We start from the raw sequence: 24,719 nt of genomic DNA, 5'->3' as shown, positions 1-24,719 counted from the left end.
GACCACTGGGGACTGTTCCGCAATCTGGGCCCTATCTCCTGGCACCTTGCATGTCACGCGCAGGGGCTGCTATGACCCGCGGGAGCAAACTAAAGGATGGCTCTGTCCCTGGCCCGGCCGGCCAAGATGGCGCCGGCGTAGGGACACCGCAGCCCACCTCAAGGGGCCTTGACAAGCTGAAGGACACTGGGACTAAACCAAAAACAGGGCGCCCGGGGGGAAAAGATAGTGCTGGCGATATCCTCCTGTATGCCAAGAAACTGTGTGACATCCCGGGCCCCAGCGCAGTGGAGACTGCACCTCAGCCAGGTGCACAGGCATTGGGGGACACTCAGCTGGACACGGGGGCTCTGGAACCACCTGAGCAGCTTGATTTTGGGACTGAGCTGGAGGGAGTTGTGCTGGAGGGGACTCAGCCCACCTTGGGACATATCCTACTGGCTGTGCAGAAGTGCACGGCTTCCGTGAATGTTGTCAAGGACAGACTGGGGGGTCTCACGGAGGAGGTGGCCCTTTTGCGGCAGGATTTACAAAAAATGCGGGAACGCACCACTGCTGCTGAAAGTCGCATCTGCGACCTGGAGGATCAGATGCCCACATTACTCTCGGAATCCAGGGAAACGGCCAGGCTGGCGCAGGCTAACAGGAATAAGACGGACGATATTGAGAACCGCCTGCGCAGGAATAATGTCCGCATAGTGGGGCTCCCGGAGAAGGTGGAGGGACGGGATCCTACTGACTTTGTTGAGACTTGGCTGTGCGATACTTTTGACCGGGCCTCCTTCTCCCCCCTGTTCGCTGTGGAGAGGGCACACCGGGTCCCCACTAGAGCCCTGCCTGGCAATGCCCCCAGGCCAATGCTTGCAAAAATACTCCACTACCGTGACAGGGAGAAGATCCTGCGACTGGCCAGAGAAAAGGCAGACATACGTTTCAATGGGGTCAGAGTGTCATTCTACCCTGATTTTTCTGCCGAGGTGCAGAAGCAAAGAGCAAAGTTTATTGACGTGAAGCAGCGACTTCGCCGCCTGGGTCTGGTGTACGCCATGCTGTATCCCGCCCGTCTCCGGGTCACGGCTGAGGGGCGAGCACACTTTTTTGATACGGCCACAGACGCGGTGACTTGGCTGGACGTGAACGAGCCCGCCCTCCGCCGCAGACGTCCTGAAGATCCGGGAGACTGAGTTGGAGTGGTGGCGTGACGGGTTCCTGCTGGGTTTCGGGGTTTGCTCCCTTCTAAAAATGCTTTCACATTTGGATTATAATTTGGCCCGGCCGGGGACGTTTACAGTTTACCGTTTGGATGATGAAGCTCTACGCAAGGTATGCATATCTGGGCTTTGCTGTATCTATCCACGCTGCGGGTGTGGCATGTTATGACCTTTTTGCACGGTTGTGCGTTTTTGGGCGGGTGGACACCACTGGATTGTCCGGACAATGTCGGGTTTACCGATATTGGGCTGCCTGCCCGTTCTCAGTTTTGTGACGAGGCACCGTTGTGCCTTGCTGGACTGGTTCTTTTCCTTCTGTTTTCTATTCTTGTTTTTGAGAGAACTTCACCCACACCGGATTTTTTGGATTCTCTGTATCTTCACAGCTTACCCCCTTCGCCCTTGTTGCTGGATGTCGCTCCCTGCTCTGTTGCATGGCGGCGGAGCGGGGGGGCCGAGGCCCCACGCTGTTTTTCTTTTTTGACATGGCTGGAGTACCTGTAATTTCATGGAATGTCCGTGGCCTTGGGTGCCCAGTAAAACGGGCCATGATTGCTGCACAGTTGAAGAAACACCACCCGGCCATCATAGGCCTGCAAGAGACACACCTGCAGGGGGACACTGTGAGCTGTTTGAGATATTCTTGGGTGGGTTGGGGGTACCACTCCACCCACTCCACGTATTCCAGGGGAGTCAGCGTTCTGGTCCACGGGGCGCTGGCTTTCCGGGAGCTGGGGGTGCAGGTGGACCCCGAGGGGAGATTCGTTTTTTTGCACTGTGTTCTGTTTCGATTTACATGTGTGTTGGCGGTGGTTTACATACCGCCCCCGTTTTCCTCTTTAGTTCTTAGAGAATTGCTTAACTTTATGCTAGACAAAGCGGACACCCCGCTGATAGTTGTGGGGGATTTTAATGGTGTCTTGGACCCTGTCCTGGATAGGCATCCACCATCCCCCTCTTCGGTGGCTGGCAGGGGCACTGCCCTTTCGCGCTTCCTGGAGGAGGTGGATTGGTCAGAGGCCTGGCGTTTGAAGCATCCTGGAGTGGTTCAGTTTTCTTGTTTTTCTAAAACGCACTCCTCCCTTTCTAGGATTGATCTCTGTGTGTGTAACAGGGCCGCCCTCCCTGTGGTGGAGGAAACGGAATATGCCCTTAGGGGAATCTCTGATCACTCTCCGCTGGTGGTTCAGCTGGCGGTGCGCCCCCGGGTGGCCTTAACTAGGGCCCCCTGGAGGTTCAACGCGTTTTGGTTGAAGCTGTTCCCACAAGACAACGGCATTGCGGCCGCCATCGGGGAGTTCTTCGAGATCCACGGCCACCACGGGGATGTGCTGGCGAGATGGGATGCCTTCAAATGCTACCTCCGAGGGGTGTTGATTACACATATCCGGAAGGTTCAGACGGGATCTAAGCAATTTGAGGAACAATTGGCTGGTAGTGCGCAGAGGTTGGAGGAGGATTATATTGTTGACCCTACTGAGGAGAAGAGGGCGGCCTGGCTCTCGGCTCAATCGGTATGGTTGGGGGAAGTCCGATCTAAAGTAGACAAGAAACGCTTTTTCTCCAAGACCACATTTTATGAAGAGGGGGAGCGGACGGGCCGCTTGCTGTCTCGTTTGGTGGGGGCGCGCCCCTCAGTTCCCCCCATAGGGGCACTTCGGCTGCCGTCAGGGCAGCTGGTGAATCGGCAGGAGGAGATCATGGCGGAACTTGCTAGGTTCTACGCTGACATTTATTCTACAAGGGTGGAGTACACTTCGGAGGAGTTGCAGGAGTATTTGAGTACCATACCATTCACGAGACTCACGGCCGAACAACGGGAGGGACTAGAGGCACCCATTACGGAGGAGGAGTTGATGGAGGCACTGGCTCTCTTTCCGGGAGCCAAGGCACCCGGGGATGATGGCCTCCCAGTGGAGGTTTATCAAACCTTCTCGGGGCTGCTGCTGCCGCAGTTGCTGGAAGTGTTCCGGGTGGCTGGAGAGGCTGGGACACTTCCGGAGTCCATGTCTAGGGCAAGCATTGTGCTTCTGCTCAAACCCGGGAAGTCACCCACGGACCCGGGATCATACAGGCCCATTTCACTGCTCCAGGCGGACGTCAAATTGCTGGCTAAGGTTTTGGCGCGGCGGGTGAATTCGGTGATCACTCATATTATTCATGAAGATCAGGCGGGCTTCATGCCCAATAGGTCCACGGCCCTTAATCTTAGACGACTGTTCGTTGCGATTCAAACGCCTGCGGATAACGTAGGTGAAAGAGCGCTATTATCCTTGGACGCCAACAAGGCGTTTGACAGTGTGGAATGGGGATATCTGTGGGCGGTGATGGAGGCGTTTGGGTTCGGCCCAGTGTTTCTGTCTTGGGTGAGATTGCTATACCATCAACCACGGGCATCGATACGAGAGGGAGGCAGGACATCTGAGGGCTTCAGCCTAGGTAGGGGAACGCGGCAGGGCTGCCCGATTTCCCCTCTGTTATTCGCACTTGCAATTGAGCCCCTTGCGACGCGTATCAGACACAGGGATTCCATAGTGGGTTTTAAATACGGCCCTCTCCAGGACAAAATACTTCTATACGCGGACGATATGCTTCTGACACTGGGGGACACGGGTGGCTCCTTGCGGGCGGTTATGTCTGAGATCACTGAGTTTGGGAGGTTTTCGGGCCTTACCATAAACTGGTCCAAATCGGCGCTACTGTATCTTGATGCGAACGCCACTCGGCCACTGGACTCTCACTGTCCGGTCCCAGTGGTGGATAAGTTTAAGTATCTGGGGGTTGTGGTATCGGCGGACCCGAATCAATATAGTGTGCTCAACATTGGCCCTCTTCTAACGCGGTTCCGGGATAAGATTAAGATCTGGACTAAGCTCTGGCTCTCGCTAGCGGGACGGGTAAACCTTATCAAAATGATCTTGATGCCTCAGTTGTTGTACTTCCTGCACAATTCCCCGATTGTTATTACCCTGAAAACTTTCCGCATTGTGAATACCCTCTTCCGGTCCCTGTTGTGGAAAGGAAAGGCGGCTAGGATCCGCTTGGAGCAACTGCAGAAGCCCAGAGATGGGGGGGGTCTTGCCCTACCCAACCCCTGGCTGTACTATCTGGCGTCCCAGCTGCAGCACCTGGTGGGTGCGCTGTCGGGGGCTCCGGCTGGTGCTGCGTTGACAGTTATGCGGGAATTTACAGGGGCAATTGGGGTGCCGGAGGGACTGGAGGCTCAGCTGTTCACCAAACCCAATCGGCGATACCCGACGTATCGCCTCCTACAGAAGGTGTGGGATAAGACAAAACAAATGCAACAAGTGACGGGATATACCAAATTTAGTCCGATCTGGGGTAACCGTGCTTATCCGGAACTATGCAAATTAGATCAGGCGGATAGGTGGCGGGCTTTGGGGGTGACTCATTTGCGGCACATCCTCCATGGAGGGGTCATGCTACCTTTTGCGCAGTTACAGGAACGATTCTCCCTACCTGACCACATGAAATTCTACTACATACAGTTACAACATGCGCTGCGGGCTCAGGCTGCCAAAGGACAGTTCCACCTGTCGCCTGCTCCTGTATTCTATCTTATGGAGCAGTTTACTGACACCAAGGGGTTCATATCGAGTTGTTATGACGCCCTGCTGAGCAAGTACTTGGACAAATACCCTAGTAAAGCCTGTGACCACTGGAGCACAGATGTGGGGGAGATCCCGGGTGAGCAGTGGGAAGAGGCTCTAGAGTCAGTTCGCACGTGTTCTTTGAATGTCTCGCATCAGGTGTCTCAATTATACATCTTACTTAGAGTCCACCATACTCCTCTGAAGCTGTACTCCATGGGTGTCCGTGACGACGATATATGCGGTCGTTGCCAAAGGGAGGTGGGTGACTTAATCCACCTGTTGTGGCGTTGTCCGAAGCTGCACAGGTACTGGACTGAGGTGCGCTCAGCTATTAATAGTACCCTGGGAATAGATGTACCCGGGGACCCTAAACACTGCCTTCTGGGTATCTTAGACCAACAAGTGGAGGACCGGTATCTGCGGGAGGCGGCCTCCCGCGCCCTGTTCCAGGCTCGCTTGCTTATATTACGCATGTGGACGGCACCTGAGCCTCCGACTTTTCGGATGTGGCTAGAGCAGATAGGGGGCACACTCAGAATGGAAAAGGTTATATACCAACATAGGGGATCTCCACAAAAATTCTCTAAAATATGGGGTGTATGGCTGAGCTGCCCGGGAATGGCCCCTACTGACCTCATCATGGACCGTTTATTATCCTGAGTATGCAAATATGAGTTGGGGCTGATGGGGGATGATTGCATGAGGCCCTGGGGTGGAATGGAGGGACGTGATAATGATATTGTACCAGTTGCCGCTGCTTGGGGCTGTCTGCTTTAGGGGCGACTGTGGTGTAATTGTTTTGCATTCTATTTTCTATGTTGATGTTGTTTTCATGTTACTATGCTTGTACCGTGTATTGCTGTTTCATTGTGGTTCTGTGAATTTCTCTCAATAAAGATGTTTTCTGATTTAAAAAAAAAAAAAAAACTATAGAAAATTGCAGATATTATGTGTTACTTTTGGTTAGGGAGTCTTCAAACATGACCTTTAAGATGAGATAGTGAGTCCAAATTGAGGAAAGAAAAGGTGCATTTGTTCCCTGCAGTGCAGAGATACTATACACAGAGGTTCAATTCATGTGAGCTGAGCAAAATAGAGAAGTATCTCTAACAAACATTAGGCTAACTCATTTATAGTAATGAATATGCATAAGACATAGGCATTTTCTAGGTTGTAATCTAGGTGTGATCGTATAATCAATCCAATCAGGGTCCATATCTTCTGAATGGGAAGATAATAAGTAAATGGGCATTTACAGCATGTGACTGACACGAAAAGGAAACTGGCAGCAGTCTGCCATGACAGTTGTTGGTTCAAACTGCTTCTGACCACAAATGTCTATTCTTTGATCAAACAGGAAGGTTGGTGATTGGTTTTCATCAGGCAGTGAGTTTCATCACAGGTTCAGACTTTTGTTTCCTACAGCTTTACAGAAAAGTGTACATTAGCTCTTGAAGTGAAATGACAGTAATAAGCAGAAGTAACAATATATGTATATATATATATATATATGTATATATATATATATACACTGCTCAAAAAAAAAAATAGATCTCAATGGGGAAAAATATCTTGCTAGATATCTATAATGATATGGATTGGGTAATGTGTTAGGATCTATACTGGTATGGACTGGGTAATGTGTTAGGATCTATACTGGAATGGACTGGGTAATGTGTTAGGATCTATACTGGAATGGACTGGGTTATGTGTTAGGATCTATACTGGAATGGACTGGGTAATGTGTTAGGATCTATACTGGTATGGACTGGGTAATGTGTTAGGAAGGAAAGGATGCCACATTATTTGATGGAAATTAAAATTATCAGCCTACAGAGGGCTGAATTCAAAGACACACTGAAAATCAAAGTGAATAAATGATGCAACAGGCGAGTCCATTTTGCTGAAATTTCATTGCAGCGACTCAAAATAGTCCTCAGTAGTTTGGTCTGCCCCCACATGCTTGTATGCATGCCTGACAACGTCGGGGCATGCTCCTTTTGAGACGACGGATGGTGTCCTGGGGTATTTCTTCCCAGATCTGGACCAGGGCATCACTGAGCTCCTAAGCAGACTGAGGTGCAACCTGGTGGCGTCAAATGAACCAAAACATAATGTCCCAGAGGTGTTCTATTGGATTTTGGTCAGGTGAGCGGGGGGGCAATTCAATGGTATCAATTTGTTCATCCTCCAGGAACTGGCTGCATACTCTCGCCACATGAGGCCGGGCATTGTCGTGCACCAGGAGGAACCCAGGACCCACTGCACCAGTGTAGGGGCTGAAAATGGGTCCAAAGATTTCATCCCAATACCTAATGGCCATTGTCTAGCCTGTAGAGGTCTGTGTGCCCCTCCATGAATATCCCTCCCCAGACCATCACTGACCCACCACCAAACCAGTCATGCTGAACGATGTTACAGGCAGCATAACTTTCTCTACAGATACTCCAGACCCTATCACGTTTGTCACATGTGCTCAGGGTGAACCTGCTCTCATATGGGAAAAGCACAGGGAACCAGTGGTGAACCTGTTAATTATGGTGGTTAATAGCAAATGCCAATATGGCTCCACGGTGCCGGGCAGTGAGCACAGGGCCCACTAGAGGACGTGGGCCCTCAGGCCACCCTCATGAAGTCCTGTTTCTGATAGTTCGGTCAGAGACATTCACACCAGTGGCCTGCTGGAGGTAATTTTATAGGGCTCTGGCAGTGCTCATCCTGTTCCTCTTTGCACAAAGGTGCAGATACTGGTCCTGCTGATGGGTTAAGGACTTTCTATTGCCCTGTCCAGCTCTCCTAGAGTAACTGCCTGTCATCTGGAATCTCCTCCATACTCTTGAGACTGTAGTGGAAGACATAGCAAACCTTATGGCAATGGGACGTATTGATGTGCCATCCTGCAGGACTTGGACTGCCGGTGCAACCTCTATAGGGTCCAGGTATCGCCCCATTCTAACAGTAGTGACACTGACCCTAGCCAAATGCAAAACTAGTGAAAAGTGTGGTAGGGAAAGAAAAAGTCAATGGCCTCCACCTGTAAAACCATTCTGTTTTGGAGGTTGTCTCATTATTGCCTATCTAGTGCCCCTGTTGGTAATTTCATTAACACCAAAGCAGCTGAAACTGATTAACATCCCCCTCTAAAATGTAACTGTCCAGATCAATATCCCAGCAGTTGAATTGACTTGATGCTATACTCTGATTAAAAAGTGTTCCTTTAATTGTTTTGAGCAGTGTATATGATACACGGAGAACATAATTATCAGACCCCCATAAATATTTACTCATATGGTTTTTATTGTGTCACACATTTATTCAAAGCTCCTCCAAAGGTGAAGGTGATACTACTGGGCCAGCAAAGGATTCAAACACGAGGTACCCCTTTCTCCTTACTGTAGAGCGGGGTTTCTCAACCACAGTTTTATGGAACCCTAGGATTCCTCCAGAGGTTGCTAGGGGTTCCTTGAGCAATCTCTGCCTCTCAGATAAGTTCCCACTGACACCATTAAACTTTGTAGCTATCTGTAAGGTGGTAATTCTTCCCAATGACCACAAGTGTAAGGAGCGTTCTTCCTGCCGACTATCACACTAATGTATCATGAGTTGTAGATATAGTCATTTTTAGCAGGGGTTCCCTGAGGCTGGGAAATTATTTCAATGGTTCCTCTGTGTTGAGAAGGTTGTGAAAGGCTGGTGATCAATGAGAATAAGCTCCTGGGGGCAGCCATATTATTGTAGCTCATATATGAAGACATGTTGGCATACAACTAAATGTCACATGTTTTAGAAACTCATCCTGCTGTCCTCTTAGCTTATGGTGTTCTGGCGAAAACTCCAGCTTGCCCAGAACTCCAACCACGTCACAATGGCAATTTTTGGTGGGTGTTTTTAGGTGTCCTCAGGGTTGAGCATTAACATATGCTTAACAGACTGTTCCTTCAAGTCTGCTGGGCTACAACAAAATGGCCAAGAAGAACCAATCACAGAAGAGCCTGTCTTTAACACACGATGCTGAGCATTTGGGGGGGATGGTCGCTATTGTTGCAGGAAGTGAATGGAACAGAGTTACGAGCAATGGAGGCCAACTGCACCAACCTGACGGAGAGGATATTACAGCTCACCCTGGAGATCATCTACCTGCTGACCGGGGAGGTGAGGAGGATTCTGGGAGAACCACAAACGCGTTTGGTTAATTTATTTTGATTGATTCTAGCCAGAAAAAATATCTTTCCTCCAGCTTTAGTCCTGAAACAAATCACAAGGAAGTGTTGAATGGTCATTTTTTAGAAGAATGAAGGGCGCAAATTTTTATACTCGCAACTGGATGGTTTTATTTTTATAACAACTGGTTTAGTAAGGTACAAGACAAAGTTTTACTAAATTTGCATTCCTGACAGACAATGTCAGATTTATTTTTTTACGTAAAATATATTTTTCCATATAATATGAATGAAACCTAGAAGAGCGACGGCAGAAAAAAGACCAAGTGGTACATTGTCTGCCACATTTTATTTTTTTTGTATTGTTTTTTCTATGTGAGTATAGATCTATGTTTGTCCCATGTATGTTTGGTTCCTCTTACTGTTGAATGACTCTACCTCTGCCGGAAGTCTTTTCCATGCATCAACTACTCTTTCAGTAAAATAATCCTTTCTAATGCTGGCAATACGTGTATAGATTATGGGATGGGAATATTTATACGAAAATTCTTTGTACATTCAATGAATGGACGAACGGTGCTCAAAAATTTCACCTGCTTTTAACATTCAATTTTAAGATGAATGTCATTTCTGGACGAAAACCGCACACACTGTCTAAAAATTCATTTGATCGGGAAAAGTTTTCTATTCTGCTCCTTTGAATATTCCTGTCACTGGTAAAAAACTAACGTTGATTTGACCCCGCTAACGATTAGAAAATTGACCGATATTAAAATAAAACATTTCGAACTAAAATCTATATCTGTATGGCCAGCATTAGATTAGTTTTGTACTTTTCTCCTGCTAGTTTGAGGTCATGTCCCCATGTTCTTGCTCTTAGCTTAATACTGAAGATACTGCCCTCTTAAACCTTATTCATCCCGTTGATGTGAGCATATGAATTTCCAGCTGGCACTACAGAGGGAGAGAGGGGGGCTGGCACTCTGCTGGGGGAGAGAGGGGTACTGGCAGTCTGCTGAGGCAGAGAAGGGTGCTGGCACTCTGCTGAGGGAGAGAGGGGTGCTGGCACTTTGCCGAGGGAGAGAAGGGTGCTGGCACTCTGCGGAGACAGAGAGGGATGCTGGCATTCTGGGGAGAGAGAGGGGTGCTGGCACTCTGCGGAGAGAGAGAGGGGTGCTGGCACTCTGCAGAGAGAGAGGGAGAGGGGTGCTGGCACTCTGCGGAGAGGAGAAAGAGGGGTGCTGGCACTTTGCGGGGGAGAGGGGGCTGGTACTCTGCGGAGAGAGAGAGAGGAGTGCTGGCACTCTGCAGAGAGAGAGGGAGAGGGGTGCTGGCACTCTGCGGAGAGAAAGAGGGGTGCTGGCACTTTGCGGGGGAGAGGGGGCTGGTACTCTGCGGAGACAGAGAGGGGTGCTGGCACTCTGCGGAGAGAGAGGGGTGCTGGCACTCTGTGGAGAGAAAGAAGGGTGCTGGCACTTTGCGGGGGAGAGGGGGCTGGTACTCTGCGGAGACAGAGAGGGTTGCTGGCACTCTGCGGAGAGAGAGGGGGCTGGCATTCTGCGGAGACAGAGAGAGGGGTGCTGGCACTCTGCGGAGAGAGAGAGAGGGGTACTGGCACTCTGCAGAGAGAGAGAGGGGGGTTCTGGCACTCTGTGGGGTGACAGAGGAGTGCTGGCACTCTGTGGAGAGACAGAGGGGTGCTGGCACTTTGCAGAGGGAGGGAGGGGTGCTGGCACTTTGCGGAGGGAGTGAGGGGTGCTGGCACTTTGCAGAAAGAGAGGGGTGCTGGCATTCTGCAGATGGAGGGATGCTGGCACTCTGCGGAGAGAGGGGTGCTGGCACTCTGCGGAGAGAGAAAGAGAGAGGGATGCTGGCACTCTGCGGAGAGAAAGAGAGTGGGTGCTGGCACTTTGTGGAGAGAGAGAGTGGGTGCTGGCACTTTGTGGAGAGATAGAAGGGTGCTTGCACTTTGTGGAGAGAGAGAGGGATGCTGGCACTTTGCAGATGTAGAGAGGGGTGCTGGCACTCGGCGGAGGGAGAGTGGGTTCTGGCACTTTGTGGAGAGAGAAAGGGTGCTGGCACTTTGCGGAGAGAGAGGGGTGCTGCCACTTTGCGGAGAGAGAGAGAGGGGTACTGGCACTTTGCGGAGAGAGAGGGGTACTGGCACTTTGCGGAGAGAGAGGGTGCTGGCAGTCTGCGGAGAGAGAGAGGGGCGCTGGCACTTTGCCGAGAGAGGGGTGCGGGCATTTGGGGGGGGGATTGATGCTCTGCAAAGGGAAAGATTGAAGGACTGGAAGAATGGGAGGGCACTGGTGCTCTGTGGAGGGAAAAGGGTCGCCCTGGTGCTCTGCAGTTAGAGAGGAAGACACTGATGATCTGCTGAGGGTGAGGGGGCACTAATGCTATCTTTAAGAGAGTGAAGGGGCACTGGCTCTTGTGGAGGGAGACGGGGCACTGATGCTCTGTGAAGGGAGTGGGGGGGGGGGGCACTGGTGCTCTGTGGAGTGAGGGAAGGAGTTGTGAGCACTGATGCTCTGCAGAGGGAGTGGGGAGGGGACAGTTGGGAGGTATGGCCTACAGGGCAATGCTCTGCTCAGATTCTATTACAGAGGGACGGTGATGGCAGCAAGTTGTAACTTGTTTTGCTGAATTTACAGTGTATATAGCATTTGCTAATCTTTCTCTACAGGATAACATAGTTGTGAAGAAGAAATCGGGAGATGGACAGAACTCCATTATGGTTCCTCTACATTCCTTACTGGTTCCAGAAAGAAACAATGAGTGGAAGATTTTACAAGTCACTCAGAAGATTATTGACCTCCTGATGGGAGAGGTGAGCGGTGGTGGGAATTCTGGGATATTATCCAGTAACAGACAAGGGATGTGTCTGGATGGTGACTGTATCATTGTGTGTGTCAGGTTCCTATAAGGTGTCAGGATGTTACTGTCTATTTCTCCATGGAGGAGTGGGAGTATTTAGAAGGACACAAGGATCTCTACAAGGACGTCATGATGGAGAATCAGCCGCCCCTCACATCACCGGGTAAGAGGAGACTTTATTGTAAAGGAGAGAGCAGTACGGAGGCTCCACCTAGATCCCCCATCATCTGATAAACACATAGAAACAATGTATTCAGTCAGTGTGTGTGTTTCCTACAGATGGATCCAGTAATGGAAACCCACCAGAGAGATGTCCCTGTCCTCTATATTCCCAGGATTCCACCCAGGAAGATCACACCATCCCTCACCATCATCAGGTAGATGGATCCAGTAATGGGAACCCACCAGAGAGATGTCTCCATCCTCTGTATTCCCGAGATTCCACCCAGGAAGATCACACCATCCCTCATCAGGTAGGTGGGACTGAGGATGTTGAACTCTGTAGTCTCAGGATAATAGTACTAACATTCATACTGTAATTTTAGGGGGAAGGAGTGATGGGTGTAAAAATTGAGGTGAAAGAGGAAGAAGAGATGTGTGTGACAGATCATCAGTTGTCTATAAATGAAGGTGAATTGACGGTGACAATGACAAAGGAAGAATCTTCCCTAAATGTCAGCACAGGTAAAAATTTTAAATTATAATTCTATTATTATTTTATTTTATTTTATAATATTAAATGCAGCACTTCACATTTTTATTTTATTTTCCTTATTTCATGTGACCCTAGAAATAATACTTTTGACTTGTAATGATATGATGGAAAAGTATCCAATTAACCTATACCACATGCTATGCTTTGGAGATACTGACACCATATAAAAGGTCCATCTCCATTCCTCTATATAATGTCATGTTCCCAACAAATGAGGAGGAGATACTGTACACCATATGAAAGGTCCATCTCCATTCCTCAATATAACGTCATGTTCCCAACAAATGAGGAGGAGATACTGTACACCATATGAAAGGTCCATCTCAATTCCTCAATATAACTTCATGTTCCCAACAAATGAGGAGGAGATACTGTACACCATATGAAAGGTTCATCTCCATTCCTCAATATAACGTCATGTTCCCAACAAATGAGGAGGAGATACTGTACACCCTATGAAAGGTCCATCTCCATTACTCAATATAACGTCATGTTCCAACAAATGAGGAGGAGATACTGTACACCATATGAAAGGTCCATCTCCATTCCTCAATATAACATCATGTTCCCAACAAATGAGGAGGAGATACTGTACACCATATGGAAGGTCCATCTCCATTTCTCAATATAACGTCATGTTCCCAACAAATGAGGAGGAGATACTGTACACCATATGAAAGGTCCATCTCAATTCCTCAATATAACTTCATGTTCCCAACAAATGAGGAGGAGATACTGTACACCATATGAAAGGTCCATCTCCATTCCTCAATATAACGTCATGTTCCCAACAAATGAGGAGGAGATACTGTACACCCTATGAAAGGTCCATCTCCATTACTCAATATAACGTCATGTTCCAACAAATGAGGAGGAGATACTGTACACCATATGAAAGGTCCATCTCCATTCCTCAATATAACATCATGTTCCCAACAAATGAGGAGGAGATACTGTACACCACATGAAAGGTCCATCTCCATTCCTCAATATAACCTCATGTACCCAACAAATGAGGAGGATATACTGTACACCATATGGAAGGTCCATCTCCATTTCTCAATATAACGTCATGTTCCCAACAAATGAGGAGGAGATACTGTACACCATATGAAAGGTCCATCTCCATTCCGCAATGAGATGTCATGTTCCCACAAGTTTAATGGAGGAAGGTCCAGTTCTGTTTCTCATCATATCAATGTCACTAGTGTATGTACTGTACATCTTCACCTAGGGGGCTATGGTTGCTTTTGTTGCATTGTACATGTTATCCGATTTCTATCCTTGCATTGTTATCTCTGTTTTAAATCCCATACCAAAGATCTGGGTAAGCCCCCGTTCACATAGGGGCGACGCTACTTCGCACCGCGACCTCCGAGGTCGCGGTGCGAGCAGCGCGCCGCGACCTCGGAGCGGCCGCCACGGACTTCATAACATTGAAGTCTATGGCGGTCGCCTCCTGGTCACCCCAAAGAAGCTCCGGACCCTTTTTCTAAGTCGGAGCGACTTGTGTCGCTCCTATTAGAACTGGTCTGCAGCTTCCCTATGGGAGGCGACCTACTGCGACCTGTGAGGCGACCAGGTCGCCTCACAGGTCGCCTTAGTGTGAACGGGGGCTAATTCATTATTCCTGTAAACTGTAAACATGAACAGTAAACATGTTTTAATATTATTATTATTATTATTTTTTTTTTTTTTTTTACAAAACAGGGGCGCTTTATTACAATCTGCAAAATTACAATATAAACAAAAACACAAAAATATAGTTTAGCATAGCACTAGACAAAAAGATGTGCACATTAGATACAGTCATGTCCAACAGTCAAACCCATAGGGAATAGGCAAACAGAGGCAGAATATACATAGTACACCATAAGCAGTTACCCAGATAAGTACCAGAAGAAAAGCCCTCACACATCTAGAGACACAATGTTGTCGATTAGGGAGACAGGAAGATGAAAAGGCAAACATGTGGGGGGTGCTGGGTGGGGGGGGGGGGGGGGCGGGAGTGATAGAAAAGGAGCAGACGAACCAAAACAGCTCAGAGTAGGGAGAAGAAAGGGCAAGTGAGTAGGACCCTCCTGACCTGTATCAGACCCCACATTCTGCTAGGACAATATAGTTGAATCTCCTCAAGTCATAGCCCAAGGGGACCACACCTCATCAAATTTCCAGGGGCAGCCCCTATTCATGAACTGTACATTATCTTGTACAGAGGGAGGGCCGCATTTACCATAGCCTCCCATGAAGACACTTCACGTTTTATTATTATTTTTTTTATTTTAGGCCGCAGAAACTGGAAAAACCGAGGGAGACGTCTAATTTTATCTGCAGATTACAATAAAGAAGATAATGACATGGTAAAATATTCTCCAAAGAAGAGAATTGTTACTAAAAATTTACATCACAAACTTAATCCTGTGGTAAGATCAACAAATCGTTTTACTTCTGAGAATTCCCAAAATAAATCCCATACCAATATATCATATGCTCATACAAGCGTTCACAGTGCAGATCAATCACCGAATCCTTCTAATCTTGAAGAATCCTCTCCAGATAACTTGCATCCTTCTCAGAATTGTGAAAAACCATTTATAGAAAACCATGATCTGGTTCTACACCAAAGAATTCCCTCCAGCAGAAAACCTTTTACCTGTTCCCTGTGTGAGAAGTCCTTCTTGAAGAAATCAGGACTTGTTCAACACTTGAGGATCCACATTGGGGAAAAGCCGTTTTCGTGTTCTGTATGTGGAAAGTCTTTCATTGAGAAATCGCAGCTTAATAGACACCACATAGTCCACACTGGGGAGAAGCCCTTTCCCTGTTCCGATTGCGGAAAGAGCTTCTCTCATAAAGGGAACCGTGATAAGCACATGAGAATTCATACCGGGGAGAAGCCATTTTGCTGTTCAGAATGCGGCAAAGGTTTTCCACAAAAATCGGCACTAATCATTCACCAGAGAAAGCACACCACTTGAGGCTGCTGAAAAACGTATGGCGGCGTTTCATTGGCTGAATGGTTATGTTTTTAGTACAACCAAATGATTAAGGATGAGGAAGGCCAAAAGGATCAGCCAACCCATATGCAATATCTCATTTTCCTGGATCCTCCATGGCAGCATACAGTTGCTCTTCTCCCAACCAACCCACAGGACCACTTTAACTCTATAAAAGAAAGAGTCAGGCCCCCCCCCCCCGCCATCTTAAAAGCATTATAGGCCCCCGGGCAATGCAGTTCACTGGGGCCCTGCCTGCACAATCACCCACAAGAAAAAAAATGCACTGATATCCTTATTAATTTGGGCATCAATTGTATATAAAATGAAAGTGACATGCAGATGTTTTGGCTTTCTGAACATACAAAGACAATATTAATTTCTGCACATAAAAAAAGTTAGTACTTACCCTTTCTGTCTTTCTTTCCTTTCTGCCATGCTGGCTTACACTTTAGGCTTCTACAGCAGTGCCCCCACCTTTGTGGCTTGCGCTGCGGCTGTCCTGGTGTGTGCCTGTCTCCCGGCGGACCTTGGAAGCAGGCAGGCACTCCTGCTACTATGAGCACCTCTCCATGGCCCAATTAGCCTGACAGCAGTGCCAGGCTAATGACAGCTTTTAGGTCAGACTCGACTGTCCTGTATGTGCCTGTTTCCGAGATGCACACGGTTGTCGGGACTAATGCAGACATCTCAACCTGCAAAAACGAATTAAAGGGAGGTGGCAAACTAGTTTCAGGGAGGTGGCACTCTGGGCCTCCCCCCACCAATTTAACACAACTAGAGGATAATCAAATAAAATGAAATCAGTATACAGAGGTTTACTTATTCTAAAATATATTAAAGGAACACTCTAACCACCATGACCACTTCAGTGATTTGAAGTGGTCATGGTGTTAGGAGTCAGAAACACTGCACATGATGGGATATTTACAATTATGTGCTGGGGCTAATTGAACCCCTAGCACATGTGACCTAATGCTGGTGGGTACTGCAGGTGGTTGCTGCTGGCTTGTACTGCTGGTGGTTACTGCTGGCGGTTACTGCTGGCAGGTACTGCTGGTAGTTGCTGCTGGCAGGTACTGCTTGCTGGTACTGCTGGTGGTTGCTGCTGGCAGGTACTGCTGGTGGTTACTGCTGGCGTGTACTGTTGGCTGATACTGCTAGTGGGTACTGCTGGTGGATACTGCTAGCTGGTACTGCTGGCAGGTACTGCTAGATGGTACTGCTGGCTGGTACTGCTGGTGGGTATTGTTGGCTGGTACTGCTGGCGGGTACTGCTGTTGGTTACTGCTGGCTGGTATTGCTAGTGAGTACAGCTGGCTGGTACTGCTGGTGGTTACTACTGGTGGGTACAGCTGGCTGGTACTCCTGGTGGTTACTGCTGGTGGGTACTTGCAGGAAATGCTTGCTCAAGAAACATGACATCAACGGAGCGGTGCCTTGCTGGAGGAAGCATGCAGAGCCGATGCTTCCTGTATCTCTCGGTCTCATCACAGGCGGAGTACATTTGATATCACTCCGCCTGTGACTGTCAGGACAGAGCCGGAACTATACAGGAAGCTTCAGCTTCATTCTGAAAGCTCAGCCGATACAGACAGCCGGGATATCGTGCAGCACTTACGGATGTCAGGGAGCTGCAGGCCGCATGCGGGAGACTTGGGATGTCTGCTAATGCTTGGCTGGGTCACTGGGCAGGTGGGGCCCCCTGGGCAACTGACCAGCGTGCCCATGTGGTAAGATGGCCCTGGCCCCCCCTCCCCAGTCATTCTTCCAGTTCTAAAAACAATCAATGCTCACTCAACGCAGGGAATGGCCTCTTCTTGGGTGGCTTTAGCATGAGTCTCTCCGGAAACGTTCTCTTGTGCGACAAGTTGGTCATCTTTTACCACCTTCATGACACACTTTAGCCTGGATTCAGCCACGCTTACTTCCCACGACTTTAGGAAAAATGCTTTACAGTTGTCTGTTTTGTAATCGAAATTAAACAAGATTTTTTTTGCAGTTACCCTCCCTGTGAGTGAGTTATTTACCATGTGTATGCTGCCATGGAGGCTCCAGGAAAACTGAAAATTAAATACTCACCTTTACGTAATTTTCCTTTCCTGGTGCCTATCCATGGCAGCATACGCCCTCCCTTTCTATAATTCTTAACGCTTGAGATTAGTTAAAAGAATGATGTGGGGGGGCTGATTCTTTCTTTTTATAGAGTTAAAGTGGTCCTGTGGGTGGGTTGGGGGCGGAACAACGAACCACATGCATGCTGCCATGGATAGGCACCAGGAAAGAAAATTACGGAAAGGTAAGTATTTAATTTCTGTTTTACTTTTGGGTGATCTCTGTTTTTTTAAATAATTTTATGTACATTTTCATAATGTAGTTTTTCTTAAAACTTGAATTTTCTCCAATCTGAGGATTTTACCATGGCATCAATAAAACCATTTATTTAGTCGATCTGGGAAGAGGTTGACCCAACATCTTTAGCTGTACATGTCCCCATTAAGGGAGGCATTCTATCCTAATGATAGTTGTCGCTGGGAAATTTCCTCAACAGGGATACAGATAACAATAACCCAACAAACACTCTCACCCTTTCCATTCTGTCAATGAATAACAAAAAATGTATTTTTTACTTTAATGACTGAAGTTCTCTGGGAACAATGGTGGGGTTTCAGGCTGTCCTTCCTTTTTCCGTTACATAAAGATATGTATAGCGTGATGGCAATAAAATAAAGTTCTCATTGGTAAACCATAGTGTGGACTCTTACTTTGTTTCATATGTACTGTTACCACTGATCACAATTACTTGTTCTTCATCAGCAATACTACGAGGGTGACTTATTGGAACTCTTTGGAGAAGGTTATGGGGTAAAGAGATTATCTACTGAACATTCCGGTTGAGCTAAAGAAGGACATGAGAGTCTGAGTATCTTTTCTACTAGAGACAAACAAAAGTAAAATTCCCAGTTCAATTTGCTAGCCAGTTTGCTTACCAACCAAATTAACCTGTCTAACAGTTTGTGTCAAAACAGGGGTTTAGTTAGCACACATTTGCAAACGCATGTCTTTCTAAATGCAAACGCATGTCTTTCTACTAGCCTGTGGTTGCCAGAGGGTACAGGTACTTACCACGGGGAAATAATAACAAACGAAGAAGGGGGCCATGACTGACAGAGAATCACGCAATGGTCCTCACCCTTTTTCAGTTTATCCAAAATTTAAAGTGATACTAAAGGCTTCATTTTTTTTTTTTTTTTTTTACTACTCGCTTATCACGCACTGTAGTTTTACTACTAGTTTTTACTACTACAGTGCGGGCTGGCTGCGCAGAATCACGTATATATATATATATATATGTATACGTGATTCTGCTTTTCTGGAATTAGTCACAGCAAAAGCCGATTTAGCAGGTGCCGGCCAACGGATGACCCCTGGCAACTGCTGATCGGTGAGGAGGAAGACAGGACAGAGCTATGTCCTGTCAGCAGGGATGTGCCGGTTTTTGTTTCCCTGCAAGTCTAAAGGACAGTACACTGGCCCTTTGTTTAGATAATTTGGAGACCCCTGGTGTTAGGGTTGCCACCTCATCCCTTTAAACCCGAACACATATTAATTACATGGGTTCTGGGGCTAATTTAATGTAACTAAGGCACTAAGTGAGTTTAATTACCACCTTTTTCAGCCACAGAACCTGTGTAATTAATATGTGTTCGGGTTTAAAGGGATGAGGGGGCAACCCTACCTGGTGTAGATTGCATCTGGCATGTAGCAGAGACTGTGGATGTAGCTGAGGTGCAGAGATGGCTAAGACTATTGGTATTGTGAAGGAAGTAAAAGCTACTGAGTTGCAGCGGAAGCGGTGTATGTACAAAAGGGCTGTGGAGGTATAAGGATGGCTGCAGCAGAGACAATAAGTCTTGCAGAAGGCAGTGAAGGTGCCAGGGAGGTGCAGAGACTGCAGAGGGCTATACTGCTTAAGGGTTAGCTTTGGAGGCTTATGGAAGTGATAGACACAAATGTAGCTTTGGTAGCTTAGTTAAATTGCAGATTCAGCTTGCCGCGATGGCACATGATAGGTCATAAATGGGTTGTGACACTCTCTGAAGAGTCTATGGCCCTGGAGAAGAGAGGAACCACCAGCAATAGATCACAGAAGGTAAGTGGCTGTGACATTACCTCCCTCTTATAGGGTCTCCCCACCCATTGAGGGCCTGGTTTCAGAGGGAGGACGTGATGGGATTTCCGAACGGGATGAGGACCAAAAACATCTAAAGCCAGTTGGGATCCAGGAATGTCCTTTGGTCAAAGCTTTTCCAATCATACAGGTAATTCAACTTACCTCTAGACATCTGAAATCTGCCCCTGAACTCACAGCCAACACCCAGACACCCATCAGTCTGAAACTTGCCCAACAAGCACACTGAATTGGGATCCTTCCTCCATCCATTAACAGCTCTGAAGAAAGGTGGAGTCACTGTTCCCCTGAAACGCATTGGTTTGATTTTACATTTTGCTACCTTCAATAAATGGCTTTCACACACTTTCAAACTCGCATTTACTGGATACTGGGCGCTGATCTCTATCTACTTTCCAAGGTTACATGCAGAATCAACCATAAAGCTGTACCCCGAGGTAGCAGCCCAGGCCCGATAGGGATCTCTACCACCTCCTTTTAAGTTGGGCACAAGTCTTTGGAAGGGAACATTTCCTACCCAACCACATCACCTATTTATAGACAATGACTGATCGAGTCAGTCCAGCGTGATCTCCAACCTTGAACAGCCACCTCTAGAGATCCTGGAATCTTATATTTTCTAGAACTCTTATTTCTAAAAGGAAGCTGCTTGAGGAGAAACAAATAGTGTAGGATATGACAATCTGTTAAGAACCACCAGCTTCAGAAGAAGGCATGAAAGGAATTGTGTATGTGAAGATACATCACTTGAATGCTACAGGACTGATATTGTCTGAGGTCTCAAAAGGCCTAGCAATGCAGTTGCACAAGTAGCAGAAGTTCTGTTGAGAGCTATTCCCATAGCAAAGTTCCTGGAACTGACCATTGATAAGGATGGGGAGGGAAATCAATCAAAGAGAAAGGATAGTTCCCTGCCTACCAGCTTCTTCTTAACACAGTTGGATAGTCCCCACCAGAATGTGGCCATTAGGGCCTCGTTGTTCCAGACCAGTTCAGCCCCCAGGGAACAAAATGAATTTGCATATTGTCCCACTGACGTGCTTCCATGTTGAAGGTGTAGGAGGGGGCTTGAAAGAGCTTGGAGCTCTGGAAAATTCTAAACCAGTGGATAGTCTCTCTCTCTCTCAGAAGGAAGAGACCCAGACCAGGATATCTCTGCCCAGGAAGCAGATAACGTTGTTCCAGACCAGTTCGGCAGCCAGGGCCCAAACCTATATTGCATATTGTCCCACTATCGTGCTTCCATGTTAAAGGTGTAGGAGGGGGGTTAGAGAGTTGGCTTGGAGCTCCGGCAATCTGTAAACCAGGGGTGAGCCTCTCAGAGGGAAGAAACCCAGACCAGGACATCTCTGCCTAGGAAGCAGAATACATTCCAAGCCAGTTCAGCTACCGGAGCCCAAAATTGAATCTCATACTGTTGCATTGTCAGGCTTCCTTGGTGAAGGCGTAGGAGAGGGCTAGCAGTAGAGCAGGGTACATCCAGGCTCATTAAACATGCAGAGAAAGGCAGCTTGGAATTCTGGCAAATTCTAAATCAAGGGACAGTCTCTCTCCCAGAGGGAAGAAGCCCAGACTACGACATATCTTGCTAGCAATCAGGTAACATAAGCCATCTTGGAACAGTAAATGGGAAAATTCTGGTTCTGCAGTTTGAAGTAAATTCCACACTTATTAAGGAAGCCCAATTAGGTGTTAAGATGCTTGGAGTAATGAAGAGATGGCTGTAGATGCAGAGTCAAGAAGAAGGTAAGTTGGCTGAAATTGTACAGGCAATACTAATGCATAGTAGAGGTGGTCAGAGCCTCCAGCAAGGCTTGCCGGCAGTATATAAGAGGGTGTAATCTGAGACTCTGACCTCTCCTTCAGCCCCCACATCCAATCACTGGTTAAATCGTGCCTCCTTAACCTTCGCAACATTTCCAGAATTCACCCCTTCCTGGCTAACAACACCACGAAACAACTTATTCACTCATTGTGGTTATATCCAGACTTGACTACTGTACTCCTCACTGGCCTACCTCTACACAGGCTATCCCCTCTTCTGTCTATGTTACCTCCTCCCACGCTCGTCTCCAGGGCTTCTCCAGAGCCTATCCCAACCTCTGGAACTTCATGCCCCTGTGTGTCCGGGCAAACCCTACCCTGCCCGCCTTTAGGCAATCCCAGAAAACTCCATATTTCAGGGAAGCCTACCCCACCTCCACCTAAGAATTGTACTTGAGTCACTTCCATCAGATCATCCGCCGCAGCTATTACCATTGCACCACCTCCTTCTTCTCTCTTTAGATTGTAGGCTCCATGTGCAGGGTCCTCCTATTCCTTCTGTAATAAACTGTATTGTAATTGTACTGTCCCCCTTTATTATTGTAAAGCACTGCATAAACTGTTTGCGCTATATAAATTCTGTATGATAATAATAATAATAATAAAAATAATGGAGCAGTGTTCAGTAGCGTGGGCAGCAGAAGAGGTAAGTATCATCACTCTTCATTCCAGGTAACAGCTTTCTTTCAGCTTATTACTTTAACCACCTGCCGACCGCCCCATGCAGATTTACTGCGGCAGGGCGGCTCGGCTGCGCATAATCACGTAGATCTATGTCTACGTGTTTATATATTGGTGTTTTTTCTAAATTTAAGCCCTTTTTTCGTTTTATAGCGCAAAAAATGAAAACTGCAGAGGTGATCAAATACCGCCAAAAGAAGGCTCTATTTGTGGGGAAAAAAAGGACATCAATTGTATTTGGGTACAGCGTCGCACGTCCGCGCCATTGTCAGTAAAGCAATTGCAAAAAATGGCCTGGTCATTAAGGGGGTGAAACCTTCTGGGGCTGAAGTGGCTAAACCATGGTGATCATACATATTATAATCTTTATTATTGCACACATGTATACAAAGCTCTTCCAAAGGTGAAGGTGATGTTAATGGGGCAGCAGAGAACTCGAAGACTTGGTACCCCTTTCTCCTCAATCCTGTAGGTAAGCAACGAGGATAAGCAACCGGGGGCAACCATAATATTTGAGCCAATATAAACACATGTGAGTGTACAACTAAATGACACATGTCCTAGAAATTCATCCTGCTCTGCTGGGCTACAACAAAATGGCCGACAAGAACCAATCACAGAAGAGCCTGCCTTTAACCCATGCTGCTGATCATTGGGGGGGATGGGCACTATTGTTGCAGGAAGTGAATGGAACAGAGTTGGGAGCAATGGAGGCAAACTGCACCGACTTGACGGAGAGGATATTACAGCTCACCCTGGAGATCATCTACCTGCTGACCGGGGAGGTGAGGAGGATTCTGGGAGTGCCATAAAAATGTTTGGTTCATTTTATTGATTGATAGCTGACCGAAAAAAAAACAACTTTCCTCTAGTTTTATTCCAGCAACCAATCACCGGGAAGTGTTTGATGGACGTACTTTTTGTTGAAAAATTGTTTGCAACATTTAACTAGTAGCAACTTTTTTTTTACTCACAAATGGATAAAAGTTTATCTATATATCTATATATATATATATATATATATATATATAAGAAGAATTAGATCAACTGCAGGTTGATAAAGAGCAATGATATGCTTGAAACTGCACAGTCGCACTAATTTTTGTATATAGATGTACATTTGAAGTAAAACAACTTTATTGCAAGACTTGGAGATCCTCATTTTTCTTGGATGTTTGCTTTGATGGAACAGTGAGAGGCCACCATTGACGAGATCTCCAGCAATAAAATTGTAACACAGCAGGAGCAACTCACTCTATTTTTATATTTCTAAATATATATATATACGCACACACTCTATATTACCAAAAGTATTGGGACGTCTGCCTTTACACGCACATGAACTTTAATGGCATCCCAGTATTAGTCCCGTAGGGTTCAATATTGAGTTGGCCCACCCTTTGCATCTATAACAGCTTCAACTCTTCTGGGAAGGCTGTCCACAAGGTTTAGGAGTGTGTCTATGGGAATGTTTGACCGTTCTTCCAGAAGCTCATTTGTGAGGTCAGGGACTGATGTTGGATGAGAAGGCCTGGCTAACAGTTTCCACTCTAATTCATCCCAAAGGTGTTCTATCGGGTTGAAGTCAGGACTCTGTGCAGGACAGTCAAGTTCCTCCACCCCACATTCCCCCATCCATGTATTTATGGACCTTGCTTTTTGCACTGGTGCGCAGTCATGTTGGAACAGGAAGGGGCCATCCCCAAACTGTTCCCACAAAGTTGGGGGGATGAAATTGTCTCCAAAATGTCTTGGCATGCTGATGTCTTAAGTCCAGGCTCACAGCAGGGGGTCCAGTGCGTCCATGTTCACCGTTTTCAGGTGTGAATCGGGTCTGAATTTTTTCCTGAATTTGAACCTGAAATGGAGCCAAAGACGCACAAGATCCTTTTCCAGAGCGGACTGAGGCCACCCTGGAACTGTGTGAACCGGCTCCATTGAGAGCTGGTAACAGTCTCCTGTCATGCGAATTGGATGCGCAGTAACCTGCATCCAATTTGCATAAGTGTGAACCCAGCCTAAGAGTTCCCTTTACTGGAACGAAGGAACCCCTGAAAAACAACCCCACACCATAATCCCATCTCCACCAAATGATTTGGACCAGTGCACAAAGTAAGGTTCATAAATACATGGATGAGCGAGTTTGGGGTGGAGGAACTTGACTGGCCTGCACAGAGTCCTGACCTCAACCCAACAGAACACCTTTGGGATGAATTAGAGTGGAGTTACAGGCTTTCTCGTCTAACATCAGTGCCTGACATCACATATGCACTTCTGGAAGAGTGGTCAAACATTCCCATAGACACACTCCTAAACCTTGTGGACAGCCTTCCCAGAAGAGTTGAAGCTGTTTTATAGATGCAAAGGGTGGGCCGACTCAATATTAAAACCTGCAGACTAAAGCCTCATACACATGATCAGATTATCGAAGGATCTGTCGTCCGTT

At 47.2% G+C, this 24,719-nt stretch overlaps 2 protein-coding genes and 1 pseudogene across 3 annotated transcripts in view; all 3 read left to right on the top strand.

The window, feature by feature from the left end:
• The first annotated feature begins 8,787 nt into the window (after positions 1-8,787).
• LOC309562927 (gastrula zinc finger protein XlCGF53.1-like) lies at positions 8,788-15,048 on the top strand (annotated as a pseudogene). Its single transcript, XR_014226218.1, has 3 exons — positions 8,788-8,977; positions 11,675-11,828; positions 14,874-15,048. The product of XR_014226218.1 is annotated as a gastrula zinc finger protein XlCGF53.1-like (transcript).
• Positions 11,857-12,569, top strand: LOC309563401 (uncharacterized protein; the record flags this gene model as incomplete). Its single annotated transcript, XM_082267795.1, has 3 exons — positions 11,857-12,028; positions 12,145-12,338; positions 12,411-12,569. The coding sequence occupies exons 1-3, from the start codon at positions 11,944-11,946 to the stop codon at positions 12,567-12,569; spliced, it is 438 nt and encodes a 145-aa protein (XP_082123921.1). The 5' UTR covers positions 11,857-11,943.
• Positions 15,049-22,865: 7,817 nt separating the features above from the next.
• The window catches only part of LOC309562659 (uncharacterized protein), a 28,851-nt gene continuing 26,997 nt past the window's right edge, over positions 22,866-24,719 (top strand). The window contains exon 1 of the mRNA XM_082266933.1: positions 22,866-23,058. Coding sequence (XP_082123059.1) covers positions 22,870-23,058 — 189 coding nt within the window. The 5' untranslated portion in view covers positions 22,866-22,869. The remainder of the gene's footprint in view (positions 23,059-24,719) is intronic.

Source organism: Pelophylax lessonae, assembly GCF_965119305.1.
Source record: "Pelophylax lessonae genome assembly, chromosome: 9".
Lineage (NCBI taxonomy): Eukaryota > Metazoa > Chordata > Amphibia > Anura > Ranidae > Pelophylax > Pelophylax lessonae.
The sequence above is the reverse complement of the archived record's forward strand: the minus strand, read 5'-3'. Positions and strand labels throughout refer to the sequence as shown.